The following is a 15,745-nucleotide window of genomic DNA, read 5'->3' as shown; positions in this document are numbered from 1 at the left end:
TGCCAGAAGTGCTTAGAGTACTGTGGGATGTGCATAGAGTATTAAGGGACCATAGATTCTTGATGGGAAATACATAAAATGAGTTATGTTAGGTAAATGAATAATGAGTCCAGGAGCAATGTTGGGTCATAGAACTAGAAAAAGAATGTGAAGTATTACTGGAAACTTTCAAGTTCTTTGAATATCCGTAGAATGCCTCTTCTGTAGGCCAACTGGCTATTCCTCCAATCTGTAGTGACTCACGTTCAACTTTAATGTTCATTACCTTGTGGATCTGTCCCATCACACAAGTCTGTGTGTGCTTATTTGTCCCATGAGTGGAGGTGCCACATGGGAAAAGAGAAGCTATGGAGTGCTTTGAATAGATAACTGATCCTTCATTCTTCTGCAGCACTAGCTGCTCAGCCAGTGACTTGCTGGGGTAGGGATGAGGAATATAGGAGGGTTGAGATGCCCATGCCTGAAGTGACAGTTCTGTTTATGACTTGTTCCCTTAGCATTTGACTTGAAATTCATTTTTAATAAATGCTATTTTGCAAGAATGAAATACCTATTTTCTCATGTTACATATCATTTGTACAAGTTATGTGCATTGGTGGACGGAATAGACATGGAAATCCATTAAGTTTTAGAAGAAGATATTTGATAGAATGAGTTGCCTTTGCTTTCAATAGAGATACAGACATGGTAGGACTATTTCAGGTTTGAGGATAACTTTGGGGATAATCAGATAATCATTACTGATAGCAATGTTTCTATGGGAAAATAATACGTTGCAAAAATGCTTTTTGTTTCATACACGAATGTTATTTCAGGAGTTTTTTCCCCCCTACTTTGTTTGATTCTAAAGTTTTCCTCAGTGATTTTTTGTTTACCCCAAGTGTTCAAATAATTAGGACAACTAAGTCACTATCCATATTGAGTAACTGATACTGGTTACCAGTTGTTGCTTCATGTAGAGAAAAGGAAGTGGGCTTTGTGGGGTTATGGGAGGCGACATTTCACCAGTGTGCTCTTTCTGTTCCTGTGACACTTAAGCCCTCCTGGCTGTGCGCGCATGATTCCTGTCATTCTTGAGGCCATTTTGGCAGAAATAGTGCACCTTTGTGTACACGTTTGTGTGCACATTTGTCATACTCCCTAATTCCTGCTCCTCACCTCATGCTACAAACTAGTAGATTGTTTTAAGACCAGGGTAAAAGACTGATGAAGCCGCTTGCTTGTTGAGGCACCTCAGGGAGTGTGCTAGCAGTTCAGGGCACATGCCTTCATTTTCCTGTGAAAATTATTACTACTAAATGCAACCTTTGATACTGTTTCTTTATAGATCTTCCTCTCACTGGGCTCTAATTTCACCTTGCATCTGGAAGCGGTGATGCTGGTGAGTGGACGTGTCTATGGCATGCCAACAATTCTCCAGGAAGCAAAGTCAGCTGGCCTTCCCATCCCAGAGGAAGCTGCCAACTCCCAGGTAATTGGCATGGGGTGTGTTACTCTCATCAATCCCCCAGAGGGCAGTTTATATGAAAAGTATTAAATTGTTGGAGAACAAATTTCTTAAGATTAACCGCGTTCTTAAATTTTGGTACGCCTGTGAATATCAAAGTAGGCATAATAGACACACTATATAAAAATAATTTGTTTCAACATTAGTTGGAAAATACATTTTCTTTTTAGAGTCATACAAGATTTCAGTCTTGGAAACTGCTAGATACAGGATTTTTTTTAAAGTGATAATCACCTAAACTCATAATTTTCAGATCTCGATAAGAAATACTTAATTCTGAGGTATCCATGCTAGGCCATTTTTTAATTATTATTTTTTTTATTGTGAAAATACCATACAGAGGGGTTACAATTAAATGGCAAGATAATGAGTACATTTTTGGGGGGGTCCAGTCATGGGGCCTGAATTCTGGGCCTGGGCGCTGTCCCTCAGCTCTTCAGCTCAAGGCTAGCGCTCTACCACTAGAGCCACTGCACCACTTCCGGCTTTTTTTCTTTTTGCTTATGTGGTGCTGAGGAATAGAATCCAGGGCCTCATGCATGCAAGGCAAGCGCTCTACCACTGAGCCACCTTCCCAGCCCAATGAGTACATTTCTTATCAAGCATTGTTGCTTCCTCCTTTGTTTCCCTTTCCTATCCCTTCCCATATCCCACCCCCTCCACCCATATCTCCATCCCCCTACCCCCCCCTTCCCCACCCCAAAGTAAAGTTCATTTTTCGACCATCTCATTGTTGCAATGGGTCTACCTGCATCCTAATTTAAAGTAAAAATGAAACATAAGGAGCATTTCAGACATTTTCATTTATTAACTACACTTTTATTGTAAACATCTAAGCTTTGATTTATTGCAGCAAGTCTGTGCTATCATAGATAAATGTCAGTGGTGACTCAGAGTTTTTGAGACTTCTGAGTTCATTGCAGGAAGGATAGAAAGTAAAGAATAAGCTATTGGGTTTTGACTTCCTTACAGCCCATTCTGTACATATAAGAAAAGGGCAGGGATACTGCTGTGACAGACATAACATGTTTGAAGCTCCTGTGAGATATGATTCCCTCATGGTAGCTCAAATGGCCATGGTGAATTGACCCAAGATGCTGACAAGGATTCTGTGTAGGAATGGTGGCAGATATCCTTCAGGACAATCAGTGTTGCTTTTCAGCTGCTTCTTGCTGGGCATCTTCTCCCCAGGAAGTAAGTTGGCTTTGTGTCCTAAAGTAGAATCTACCAGCATTAAACAGAACCTTTCAGTATTTCTTCTTGTTCTTTGAAATGGTATTGTCTTACTTAGTGGAAAGGAGAATCCTTTATTGCAAATGATTCAGGTGAAGCAGTGAAGTATTTCCTGCTCTAATCCATGTGTATCATATCAACACTGTGCCATTCCACAGGGCAGGGTCAGAGCCAATCAGGTTTGTGATGCAGTCTCTGTGCTACACCATAGTATTTGTATAGTGTGTGTGTGCATGTGTATGTGCATGTGTATGTGCTTGCATGTTTCTGTGAAGGGCTCACCTAGGGCTTTTTGATATCTGCTTTGCAGAAGCTTCGCTAATTGATTCTAGACTGCTATCAAATTAGAGTTCTCATTGTTGTTTTTCCTTTTGTAAGATATCTTGGGGCACCCTTCCATACTTTTCTGCACTATGTCATTGCAATTTTGAAAGAGAAGATAAATCTTAAAGTGCTGATAAAATTTTACCTTAAAATATTATTTGAAAATTTCGTTTTCATTTAATCATAATCTCTTTAGATATTGTTAGATATCGTTTTTCTTAGGTATTGTTCATTGTTCATTTTAGCAAGAGAATGCTATAGTGCCTAGTCTAAAATAGAAAAGTTGAATAAATTCTTAAATTTCAGATGTCATCTGTAAGCATTTCTCTTTAATTGAACATCATAAAACAAGAAAAGTCAATGTTCAACCCATTCTTCAGAACCAAAAAATTTAATTCAGAAGCAAAATACTCTAAGCATTTTTTTCCTCAGGTTGGATTTGAATTCACTGCTTTTCCACTCATGGACATTGCTACTGGCACAAGCCAAGTGACAGTTTCTAGGAGAGGCACATATGGCCCTCTCTCAGTGGCCTGGACTTCTGGATATGCCCCTGGGGTAGAAATCCCTGAACTTGTTGTTGTTGGCAACATGACCCCGGTGCTGGGTGAGTAGTAGTTTTTCAAGATCAGCCAATAGGGCTGATTGGCCATTTTCTTAGCTCATCCATCCTTAATATTTAATAAAAACTTTAAATTCTTTCATATTGAACATAGTTAATCTCATAATTAATAAAAATGCTCCCAAATTTTAAATAGTACTCCAAGACTTACATAATCAGAGTTGTTCAGGCTACTTGGGGAGAAGGGGGAAACATTTGTTTCATTCAAACTTATGTATGTCAAAATAGAGAGCATCATGCAGATTAGTCTACCATTACATTAAAAGTTTGTTGAAAGTAATTTAAAAACATTATTTGCACCATAAAGAAATAAAAATGGCAGACTAAGCTGGATCCTGGTAGCTCACATTTGTAATCCTAATTACACTCAGGAGGATGAGATTTGAGAATCGCAGTTTGAAGCCAGTCCAGGGAAGGAAAGTCTGAGAGACTCTTATCTCCACTAAACTACTCCTCCCACCATTTCCTCCCCCGCCCTGCAAAAAAAAAGAAGAAGAAGAAGAGGAATAAGAAGCCAGAAATGGAGCTGTGGTTAGAGTACTGAGCCCAGGACTAGCATCAAAAAAAGAAAACACAGATCATTTACATAGTCACTTGAATATTTCTGGGGCAGGAGCTATTCAATCAATTTTCTTTTTAAAATGATGCTTTTTTTTTTAGTGAGTGAGATGCAAATCCTAGATGGCTACACAGCTTATGTGGTAGCAGTGGTAAAGCACTCTTCATGGCTTCATGGTGTGACAGCTGCAGTTCCCCTTCCTTATTTACAGGCCCCATGGTTACCATGTAAATGCTATTTCCTGCCAATCCCAAATCTAATGAGTTCTGTGTAAGAAGTGAGAGGTACAGTCTCTCAGTGAGGACGGAGGGATTTTCATTTTCCTCAGGTTTTTAGGAAACTATTGAATGGAAAAACGGAAGTCCCTTAGAACATGAATGTGGAGGCTAGGGTTCATCAAAGTGTCCTTGTTATGACAGCTTCTATCCCAGTTGGAAGTTCAGTACATGTACAGTGGATTTGCATGATGGATTGTAAAACACACCTTTACAAGTCAGGTTCTGCAGCCATTTCACAGAGACCCTGACCTAATACACAATTGACATTGATGACTGTACTTTCTTTTTGGCACATCTCCTAAAGATATTTCATTATCTTTTTTAAGTTTTTAGTCTTTTTTTTCTGCAGTAGCTTATTTGTTATTTCTCTGGCCTGACATTTTGGGTGATATACTTGGTTCTATGCCAGTTTTGATTTTTTTGTATTAGCAACTGATTGTGATATATGTTTATGATTTTTTATGCATGTGTATGTGATTTTATGCTTACATATGGAATTTATTTTCAAAAGTTTTAGTGAATTTTTAATAACTTGATAAAAATAATAACAATTCTCAAACAACTAATTTGTATTCTCAAATAGGATTGATTCATTTTTGACCTATTATAATAAATTTTTAAATCTAAAGAAAATTAAATATAATAAATCTCCATGAACTCTCTGAGAATAACTTGTTGTATTATACATTTTTTCATATGTTTGACCTTGAAGTAATCTAAAGTATAATGTATATATTATGGTATTTTTCCCAAACTATATCAGTATACATCACTAAAAAATGATTTGGCTAGAATTCAGATAAAAGACAAGTATATATTCAGGTGTTGTACAACACCATTTTCTTGCTACTAGATTTGGTAATTGAACCAAGGTGGGGGAGGGGGGTGAAGAAAGGAAGGAAGGAAGAAAGAAAGGAGGAAAGACTAGACAGAGACTGAGGAGATTTCCGTAAATTTCTTCTCCACCTTTGGCCTTATAAACATACTATCTTTTTGGAGTATAAATTTTTGGAAATATATTTTGTTACGTGTTTAAGTCACATTCCAAATTAAGAACCAAAACAATGACACCCTGCCCTTTTACTTTCATTTCCTCTCAGGGAGCCTTTCATTTTCCCATGGTGAACGAAGCAAGGGAGTTGTGCTGAGGACATTTCCCCACCCTGGTCGTCCAGAGGCCTTTGTCCTTCACCTGTCAGGAGTGCAGAGCCGAGTTCCAGGTGGAGCTCAACTTCGGTATGACCAATCTGATTCCAAACCCGACCTTCTCTGAATAATAACCTAGAATGGATCAGTCAAGATAGAAAATGCTACAAGATCACCATCCTTAAAGCAGAATCAGAGTTCAGTGTAGAACAATAGAGAGGCCTACATTAAGGAGAGTTCCTTAGCCTTCCCTGCCTGGCAGAGAACTTATAAGGACTCCAGACTTGAAAAAGAGATTGGGAGTCACAGGTTCAACAATGGAAAATTCACCTGATTTTAAAGGGTACTGTCTTCTAGAAGCAGCTGAAAACACCTGTTTATCCAAGTCATTAAGTATAAAGATAAGAGCTGGGCACTGGTGGCTCATGCCTGTAATCATAGCTACTTAATTCGCTAAGATCTGATGATTATTGTTTGAAGCCAGTCCAAGCAAGAAAATCTGTGAGACTCTTATCTGTATTTAACCACCACCACCAAAAAAAGAAAACAAAAAGAAGCCTGAAGTACAGCTGCAGCCCAAGTGGCAGGATTCTAGCCTTGAGCAGATACAGGAAAAGGATCACATTGGGATAATAGGATAATGTTATTACTTAAAACAAATGGCTTTCTAAATTTAATATAATTTAATTTAAATTTGCTATTTATTTGTAATAACTATTTATGTGAATCCAGTATATTTTCAGTCAAATCTGATTCAATGTAAAGATATTAATTTTTCTTAAACCTAGTACATGCTTGACCAGAGGGCAAGTCTGAGAGCCACGCTTCATAATGTGTGTTCAGATTTGTCTACATATAAATTTATATTTCTAAAATCTTTTTTTTTTTTCTGTTCGTGGGGCCTGAACTCTGGGCCTGGACACTGTCCCTCAGCTTTTCAGCTCAAGGCTAGCTCAAGCTACCACTTGAGCCTCTGTCCCACTTCCGGCTTTTTCTGCTTATATGGTGCTGAGGAATCGAACCCAGGGCCTCATGCATGCAAGGCAAGCACTCTACCACTGAGCCACCTTCTCAGACCCTATATTTCTAAAATCTTTTAACAAAAGAACACATTTCTGTTTTCAAAATTTAATGGTGATCATGACACGTAATCTCTGCCATTCACAACAGAGACCCATAAGAAATAGCTCAGCAAAAAAAAAAAAAAAGAGTCTCAAGAAATAGCTCAGCATAAATTGCTCAATCATGGATGCTTTCTTCACACTCATGCATAGTTTTAGTTAGATTTATGTGAAAAAGTATTTCCATTAACAGTACCAGGAGGAAGCAAGAATTTTGATACCAGTTCTAGAAATATGTCTTTTGGTAAATAAGAGAGCTGGTTTGTGTCTAGAGCACCAGGGAGGATTCAGCCCTCTTGTATTGATATAGGAGAGATCCTAGTGCTTTAGTGTCTCACATAGCTGCTCCAGGGTGAAACTAAAGTGGAGATCCATGAGCTCTTCATTCAACTAATACACACCAGGTTCTGTCTCTGCTACTCCAGTCCTGCTCATTTCTTGCACCCTTGCTTAGCAATATATAAGTGGGTGTTAGGGAGTTCACTTAATTTCTAAGTTGCTTCTTTCATGAGCAGTATCTTAAATATGATGTGAGAAGACAATGCAGTGTTAATCCTATTGTTAAAGCAATTCTCATAATATCATATTTTTCCAGATCAGGCTTCACAACTGTTGAAATTGAACCAATGGGAATCTTCCAGTTTTCCCCTAGTTCAAGGAGCATCACAGTGTCAGAGGACACGCAGATTATCAGATTACATGTGCAGAGACTGTTCGGGTTCCACAGTGATCTTATTAAAGTTTCCTATGAGACAAAGGCTGGAAGTGCCAAGCCACTGGAAGACTTCGAGCCGGTTCAGAAGGGGGAAGTGTTTTTCCAAAAGTTCCAACCTGAGGTTGATTTTGAAATAACCATCATCAATGATCAGATTCCTGAGACTGAAGAAGAGTTTTACGTTAATCTTACTTCAGTAGAAATTACAGGATTACGAAAGTTTGGTGTTAATTGGAGACCACGCCTGAATCTCAATCTCAGTGTTGCAGTGATTACAATATTGGACAATGATGACATCATGGGAACAGATATTTCCGTGCCTACAGCAGCAGCCAATCCTACCACGCTGATTCCTGTAGAAACTGGCTCCATCACATATCCTGGCACAGACAGGGTAACTGCCATTCAACATACCACAGAGATAGTTGTCATTGTTACTGAGGCAATCAATGAATCTATCACCCCTGAGAAAATTGTCACCCTTCCTGGTCCATCAGCCATGCCTGAGAAGCCCGATGCAACTATTGGAATGGAGAATGCATTTGATACTTTCATGCATGGGACTTTTAGCCTAAGCCCCCCTATTGTTTATGTGGATGAGGAGATGAAGAATGGCACATTCAGTGCTGCAGAAGTTCTGATCCAAAGGGCCGGTGGGTTTACTGGCAACGTCAGCATCACGGTTAAAACTTTTGGCAAAAGATGCGCTGGGGAGGATCCCAACATGTTGCCTTTTCAGGATGACTATGGAGTTGCCAACCTAACATGGGCGGTTGAAGAGGAAGACTTTGAAGAACAAGAACTTAGCTTTACATTTCTAGATGGAGAAAGAGAACATAGAGTGTCCATTCCCATTCTGGATGATGATGAGCCCGAGGGGCAGGAATTCTTCTACGTGTTTCTCGCAGACCCTCAAGGGGGAGCGCAGGTTGCAAAGGGAAGGGATGATGCTGGGTTTGCAGCTTTTTCCATGGTTATTATTTCAGGTAATTCTTGCAACAGTGGGGATGAAATAAGTACTTTTGTGGTACAGACTTGCAAAAAGATCAGTCTATCTTGAAGTGAATCTAAGAAGGATGAATTATTTCTGCCCTTCATGGTAATTTATTGAAAAATACCTTTTCCCAAAGCATGAACTTATGACATGAAATTATGCTATTGTTTTCGAGTGCAATTTAACTGGATTCATTAAGCTCATACCCAGTTATACTATTTTTAAGGTTATACTTCTTTTCAAACGTAATCTCTGCCAGTTATGTTGCCCCACAAGTTTACAGCACTTGGAATTAATACCATTTATTCATGTCCCCACAGTTCATTGAGAACATTGTCATTTGAATTCATTTCTGTAAGTGATTTATATAGGCTTCTGTCATCTACATATTTCCACTAAAATTAATTTGGAAGCTGACATTCTATCTTCATTCTGTGATACAGGTATTTGATTGCAGTGATTTAATATGATCAAGACTGAGGGACTCATGATTTTGGAGGTATTATGATAGAGGTAGGAAATGATAGAGCAGAGCAGTTTATGGTGGCCAGAAAGTAGAGAGGCATAAAAGAAGAAGCCAGGACAAGATGTTGTCCCCAAGGACATGCTTCCAACACATCCACCAACTAAAACTGACCTTTTACTTCTCATCATCTCTCACTAATGCTATCCTATTGTGAGTCTGTCAGAGCATTCATACATCCTTTCATTCTTTAAGTTAGAGCCCTCATAATCTAATCATCTCCAAAAACACTATTCAGACACATAAGTGTGATTTCCTCATCTCCTAGGAGCCTCAAATCCAACTGAGTTGCCAAACAAAAATAACCATTACAACTTCTAGACATTCTTGTCTCTTAACATTATCTGATATAATTCAGATAACCACACCCCCCAAGCCCCATTCACATGGTCATATCCTGAGTTCCTTTATTCTTCCTGAAAATATTCCCCTCATCTTTTTCCCATTTGACTCATGTATAATAATATCTCTGCTTTAAGGATTTTTTTACTTTTCTGATTCCTCTTATCTTTAATCTACATCTTTTCAATTTTGAGATTTTAGAAGACACTATCCACATAAATAGAGGAGGAATTAGTTTATTTAGTTTTTATCTTGATCCACATTAGCAGACTCAGATCACTAGACTAGAAATGTGACTTAAATTTATAGCTGCAGATGTGGCAAAGGGAAATATTGTTTTCATTAGACCCATGCTAGTTTCTGTTGTCCTAAAGTAGAGGTTTATAAACTACTTGGGGAGAGCATATTTCCTCCCAAGATAATGAGGAAACAATTGCCAACAAGAAGGAAGAGTCAACTTTGGGTTTCTGAGGCCAGGTAAGAAAGTGATTTCAATGATTATTTAGTTGGTAAGACTAAGAATCAAGAGCAGAAGACAAAGTTCAGTGAGGCAAAAGGAAAAACATAGCATGCCCATTCATGAATACACAGCATCTGCAATACATAAATAGGCTCCATATTTACAGTACATTTTATAGCTAGGAAATAGGCCAGGGGCTGGTAACGTATCTCTCTTCTATTATGACAGATATTTTTGTTTCCCTACACTGACCTACTTAAGAAATTCTATGTTCTTCAAACCTGGAGAATTAGGTTTCTGGGTGATGGATTCAAGCATTATTTGAAGCTGATTGCTTTAGAAACTCTCCTTCTAGGAGCACTTAGCAAAAGCAGGCCTTTGGGAAGCAGGAAACAGCTGAGACTTCATTGCTATTTATCTAGGTCAGAAAGTTCACTGGTGTGCTTGTCAGGACTTGAAATGCCTGTCTCAGTGTAGTCTAGATCTGTTTTGTTCTAGTTTAAACGTACTTCTTAGTGTGATAGTTCCTATAATCTCAAGTGAGTCTATGGCACTGACATGCTTTGGAGTTCCTGAAAAGTTCTGTTTTCTTCTTGGACACCTCATTGGATGTGTAACAAACTATCTTTTGGTTAGTCTACTTATTATGAGGATGAATCAGTTAAGTGGAATTCATTATTCAACAGTGTTTATGAAATGTTCACTCACCTGGGCACTCTTTTGAGTTTTGGAAACATGGAAGTACATAAAACAGATTCTGCTCTAGTAGAACTTGCATCCTTGCAAGTAAACACTGACTTTAAATACACAAACACAGAAAAAAAATCACATGGCATCAATTGTAAAGTAAGGTCTCAGTAGAGGGCAAGGCCTCTGGATGTCAGCGTTAGATGGTAGGGTCCGATGCTTCTTTTGAGTGGTCTTCTATTCTCAAACTGTTTTCTATTTCTATGTTATAATTTTGGAATCCAATTTAGTAAAGATTTCACACACTGTTGCTCCCTCCTCTCACTTGTGGATTTCTCACTTTTATACTCTCTGAGCTGGCAAGATCACTGGAACATTGGCGAACCTGTAAATTCTTAAATCCGTTACCGCCTCCTTTCTTCTTGTAGGGAGTGATCTTCACAATGGCATCCTGGGCTTCAGTGAGGAATCCCAGAGGGGCCTGGAACTAGGGGAAGGAGCTGAAAGAAGACAACATCTTGTTGTCACAAGGCAGCCAAACAGGTGTGTGTGTGGGGGGGGGGGGAAGGAACTGAAAGAAGACAACATCTTGTTGTCACAAGGCAGCCAAACAGGTGTGTGTGTGTGTGTGTGTGTGTGTGTGTGTGTAAAACGCAACATCCTGAGTGTTGGCATAGTATTCAATTGGAATTCATACAAGGCTGAATGAAATGTGAGCCAAAAGAAGTATAGGATTTGATGTGTAGTGCTGAGATGCTGTCATCTTTGATCTGTGATATATTTTGCCCACAGACTCAATGTGGCCTTGTCTCAGATGTGTTGTAAAGCACAACAGTCATGTCAGATTAGATAGGCCATCCATCATCTGATCGTATTCACTATTTTCTGGTGACTTTGTACATATGGCCATTATACTCCATGGGAGACTAGGAGTGACAACACTGTGGATGTAACCTAATTACAGCAAGCAACATATTAGTATGTTCTTTCAAGTGCCTACCTGTATGCACACATACATTTTTAGATGTGGTACATTGCCCATTTGGGGCCTATTTTAGTCATCATTTGCTCTTTTTTTTTTTTTTTTACAAATATAGTCATTTTTAGGAGCAATGTTCTTCTAGAGAAATTCTTCCTAAAAGACAAATGAAAAACATTTCCTTGAAGTCAGGGGTTTTCTACATTTTTTTACGTTTGTGATACTTAATAGGTAGAAAAGTATATTTCTCACGTTCTTAACATAAAATCCTTTGACAAACAGCTATTCATTACTGAAGAGAATATCATCAGAAATAGTAATATAGATCATTAATTTCTTATCTGTCCTGAGGGAAGTTGTTCATTGTTAGAATGATCAGTTACATAGTGAGTGCTGCCTGTAAATAAAGAGGCACAATTTGCCTCCATGGCAGCATTCTTTTATACACAATGTGGGATAGTCTGCCATGTTGTTCTCATGGGTTTGCTTTGTTCACAGGGCGTATGAAGATGTCCAGGTCTTTTGGAGAGTCACATTTAACAAAACAGCCATCATTCTCCAGAAAGAAGAGGCAAACCTAATGGATGAACTTCTGTTTGTGTCAGGAACCACAACCTGTATCATGGGTCAAACACAATGCCTTATCACGCTTGAGCTCAAACAAGAGAAGGTAAGAAATGATGGGGCATCATTCATTCCAGCAAGTTTCAGTTGTGGTTTTTTTTTTGACATAATCATTTTAAGACCAGTGTATTGAAATTTACACATCATTTAGGTAGAAATGACACCTAGATATCTAAATTGCCTTGCTGGACCACAGCAATTCATCATAACATGATGAATTTGTGCAAACAAACCTATTATATTTGTTTTTGCCATGTCTAGGTTGCTGCTGGCCAAGCTGTATGTGGTGTTCATTTTCCTTATGTCATTTTTTAGCCAGATTAGCATCTTTGCTTACTTCTGAATGTAAAATTGTTCCTATCTATCATACCCATCCACACATCATTTAATTAGTATATACATGAAATACTTTTCATTTTCTCTTCATGTATACTGAGAGAGTATAAATTTGGTTACTAGAAGGGGCAGAGAGGTGCTGACCTTTGCAAGCCTTTGGGTAGTTGTCTATGGGTTCACTGAGAGACAGGCTTTCCTTCTCTCTAAGGGAATATGCATTACTCAAATGCTGATGTCAGTGAGAACTTAGAGTTTTCTGAAATATTTAATAATAATGGGTAGCTTTGTTCTTGGTTCTAGTCTGTGATTCTCCAAATATTTTAGTGCCCAAAGAACAGTCAATAGTATTTGACCTTTAACTACTGCTTATTTAGTAAACTCATATATTTAATATAAAAACTAGCCACCAGTTATGCACGTTCAAGAGTACAGTAGGTTTGTTGTTCATGTTGCATACTTTAAACAGCAGACAAAGTACAGACCAATACATTTTCTTCAGGATATTTAATTATGCTAGGGTTTACTTTTAAAAAAAAGCAACATTGTTAGTTTGGCAATTTTTTCTTGTTTTTCTCATGATTGTTATACTTGTCTTTTGAGAACCAGAAAAGTATATAACAATAATAGTTTTAAGTTAGAATTTAATAGTCATATTTTTAAGGCTATACAAATGCCTATTTTCATATCTTTTGGGGATTCTAATAGTTTTACTCATTCCAAAAGAGAGAGAATACTCATCTGTGATCACTGTTCTCACCCGGGCTGTGGGGGCTGTTTCAAACGGAAAGTGCTGGTCAGCTGATTGGTGTTGGTACGCTACTATGTTTTTACATTTATTACTTTCTCGTTAATTTTCTCAATCAAGCTTCTTTCAGAGTTTCATTCTTTAAATTTTTCAATGCCAGTAGTCAGCTCAAGATTGAAGAAGAGTGAACCGCTCTGTTAGTAATATTGAAAATATGTGCCTGACTTGTTCATTGATGGTTTTACCTGGAAGGAAAAACCAGAGGCTTCTCCTAAGGATGAGATAACAAATCTGCACCATTCCTCTACCAATTTAGCTCATTTGCTCTGTCTAGTTGCAAAAGATGCAATCATTGGCTATTTTTCTGCTTCAGTATGTTTCACAATCCACAATGCAATTTTTTGCTTTTCCTAGAAATAATTTCTGTATTCACATTTCTGTTTCTTAACCTCTTCCTATTTGTATGCAAAGAGAGTAATGTTCAGTTTGGGTTAATAGAAGGCCCACAAAGTTGTGGTATGTCAAGTCTCTTCCATACACTGATTAATGAACTAGTGCACCCTACTAGATTTTCATGTTCATAATACAATACTTTTATATTTCAATAACATTTATCCTTTCACTATTGTAGAATTCCATCTTGTATTTTAATTACTTACTAAATGGCTTTCTTTTTGAAACTCTGACAGTCATCTCTTGGCTACTGAATGTCTCAGGAAGTTGATGTTTTGTTCTTTCAATACTGTTTGAAATTCTCTGAGGCATGTCTGCTCTTGAGCACTGCATATTCCAGAGCCATTAAGGAATTTTCCTAATCTAAGCCATACAGTCAACTACCATTTGATTAATTTTTTGATAGAGCTCAAAACCTATATAGTAAAGCTATAAATTACAGTTGACAGCAGGCAAATGTGCTGTTATTACGGCCACTTTAATGATGAGATTTGGTTGTTGCTGGGGTTGTTTGTGTTTTTTTTTTTTTTATATTTGGTGGTACTGTGTTTGAACCATAATTCTTCCAAACTCTGTCTCCCAAGTGGCTGGGATTACAGACATGAGTGACTAGTACCCTGGACCAAAAAAAAAGTATTGAATTTCCAATTTTTACATAGATTACAATTTACTATACTATGTTCTAGTATTTTATGATTTTTAAGTGAGATTTCTATTGGCTCCTAAAGTTTTCTATCACATTGACAGTGAGAAACTGAAATTTCTATATTCAAGATATTTGAATCCATTATGCTTAAATCCTTTGATTCTATTAAACACTTAAATCCTGTGCATTTCTTCTAAATATTTTTATTCCTTCCTAAACAACTATATGCTAATTTTTCCTAAATATAGATCTTCTTTAGTGATTAATTAAAACACCAGTTCCTCATAAGACCAGAATTTAAAAAAAAACATTGTCAGTACCTTTCTTATGGAAGTTATCAGTTATAACCAGTCTTGTTCCAACTATTCACTACCACCTGTTTGAAAGTTAGAATATATTTTTGTTTGTCTTTGTACCCTTCTTACCATGCTCCATGAATATATGCTCCCTGCAGACTGGCCCCAAAAAAATCCATTGTGTAATTCACCAAAATGGCTGATTTGAATCTTAGGCATACCTCAGAACACTTAAAACTTGTGTCCATACAAGGGATGTCAGCTAGAGAAAATCTTTGGAGATAAATGTCTACATTAGCCTTTTGATGATTGGAATCTTATGAGGCCATTTCTTCATGTTCAGAGAAGAAAAATTGTGCAGACAGGAAATGCCTTCTTTGTGACAGCAATCAGTGAAATCAGCTAAAGATCTTAAAAGATAGAGATAAATTGTAATGCCTTCATACAGTTTGAAGGAAGCTGACTTGAAGTGGCAGTGGGGAGAGGCAGTGTTTTGTGTGTGTGTGTGTGTGTGTGTGTGTGTGTGTGTGTGTGTGTGTGTGTGTAGTGGAAGCCATGAAACTGGTCTTGGACAAACTGGACAAGGAAGCTAGGTAAATGAGTGTCATAGGATTAAGAAAGGACTTCTTCAGTCAAGTTTGTCCTTCTCACAGGGAAAGAGAGAATCTCCAGACCCTGCAAATATATGATTAAGCAGTAAGATAAGCCCTTCCTCAACGTTGATATTTCTAATATTCAGAATAGGTAAGAACCCAGTCTGTGAGAATCCAATGGATTTTATAATAATTGCATCAATGTTAGTGATAAGAGGTTAAAATATCAAAATATCTATTTTGAACATGACAATATTATTCACAGACTTATGCCTCTAACTAATGAATAATGGTGAAATCCCCTCACCTCAGCCTAGTCTATTTTTAAATATATATATATATATATATATATTTATGGTAAAGATACTGTACAAAGGGGTTACAGTTATATGAGTAAGGTAATGAGTACATTTCCTATGGAGCATTGTTACTCCCTCCTTTGTTTTTCCCCTACCATCCCTTCCCAAACCTCCCCAACTCCTTCCTCCCCCACACCAAGTTGTAAAATTCATGTTCAACATAGTGTCTTGTGCATTTCATTGTTCCAGTGGATCAATCTGTA

The 15,745-nt window shown here is 37.7% G+C and overlaps 1 protein-coding gene across 1 annotated transcript in view; it reads left to right on the top strand.

The window, feature by feature from the left end:
• Positions 1-15,745, top strand: part of Adgrv1 (adhesion G protein-coupled receptor V1) — a 447,493-nt gene that overhangs the window by 148,371 nt on the left and 283,377 nt on the right. Inside the window, exons 70-75 of the mRNA XM_013015810.1 lie at positions 1,328-1,471; positions 3,497-3,671; positions 5,624-5,759; positions 7,386-8,491; positions 10,940-11,054; positions 11,989-12,160. Of these exons, the coding sequence (XP_012871264.1) occupies positions 1,328-1,471; positions 3,497-3,671; positions 5,624-5,759; positions 7,386-8,491; positions 10,940-11,054; positions 11,989-12,160 (1,848 nt within the window). The remainder of the gene's footprint in view (positions 1-1,327; positions 1,472-3,496; positions 3,672-5,623; positions 5,760-7,385; positions 8,492-10,939; positions 11,055-11,988; positions 12,161-15,745) is intronic.

The sequence above is a fragment of the Dipodomys ordii genome, unplaced genomic scaffold (genome assembly GCF_000151885.1).
Source record: "Dipodomys ordii isolate 6190 unplaced genomic scaffold, Dord_2.0 Scaffold28, whole genome shotgun sequence".
In the NCBI taxonomy this organism is placed as follows: Eukaryota; Metazoa; Chordata; class Mammalia; order Rodentia; family Heteromyidae; genus Dipodomys; species Dipodomys ordii.
The sequence above is the reverse complement of the archived record's forward strand: the minus strand, read 5'-3'. Positions and strand labels throughout refer to the sequence as shown.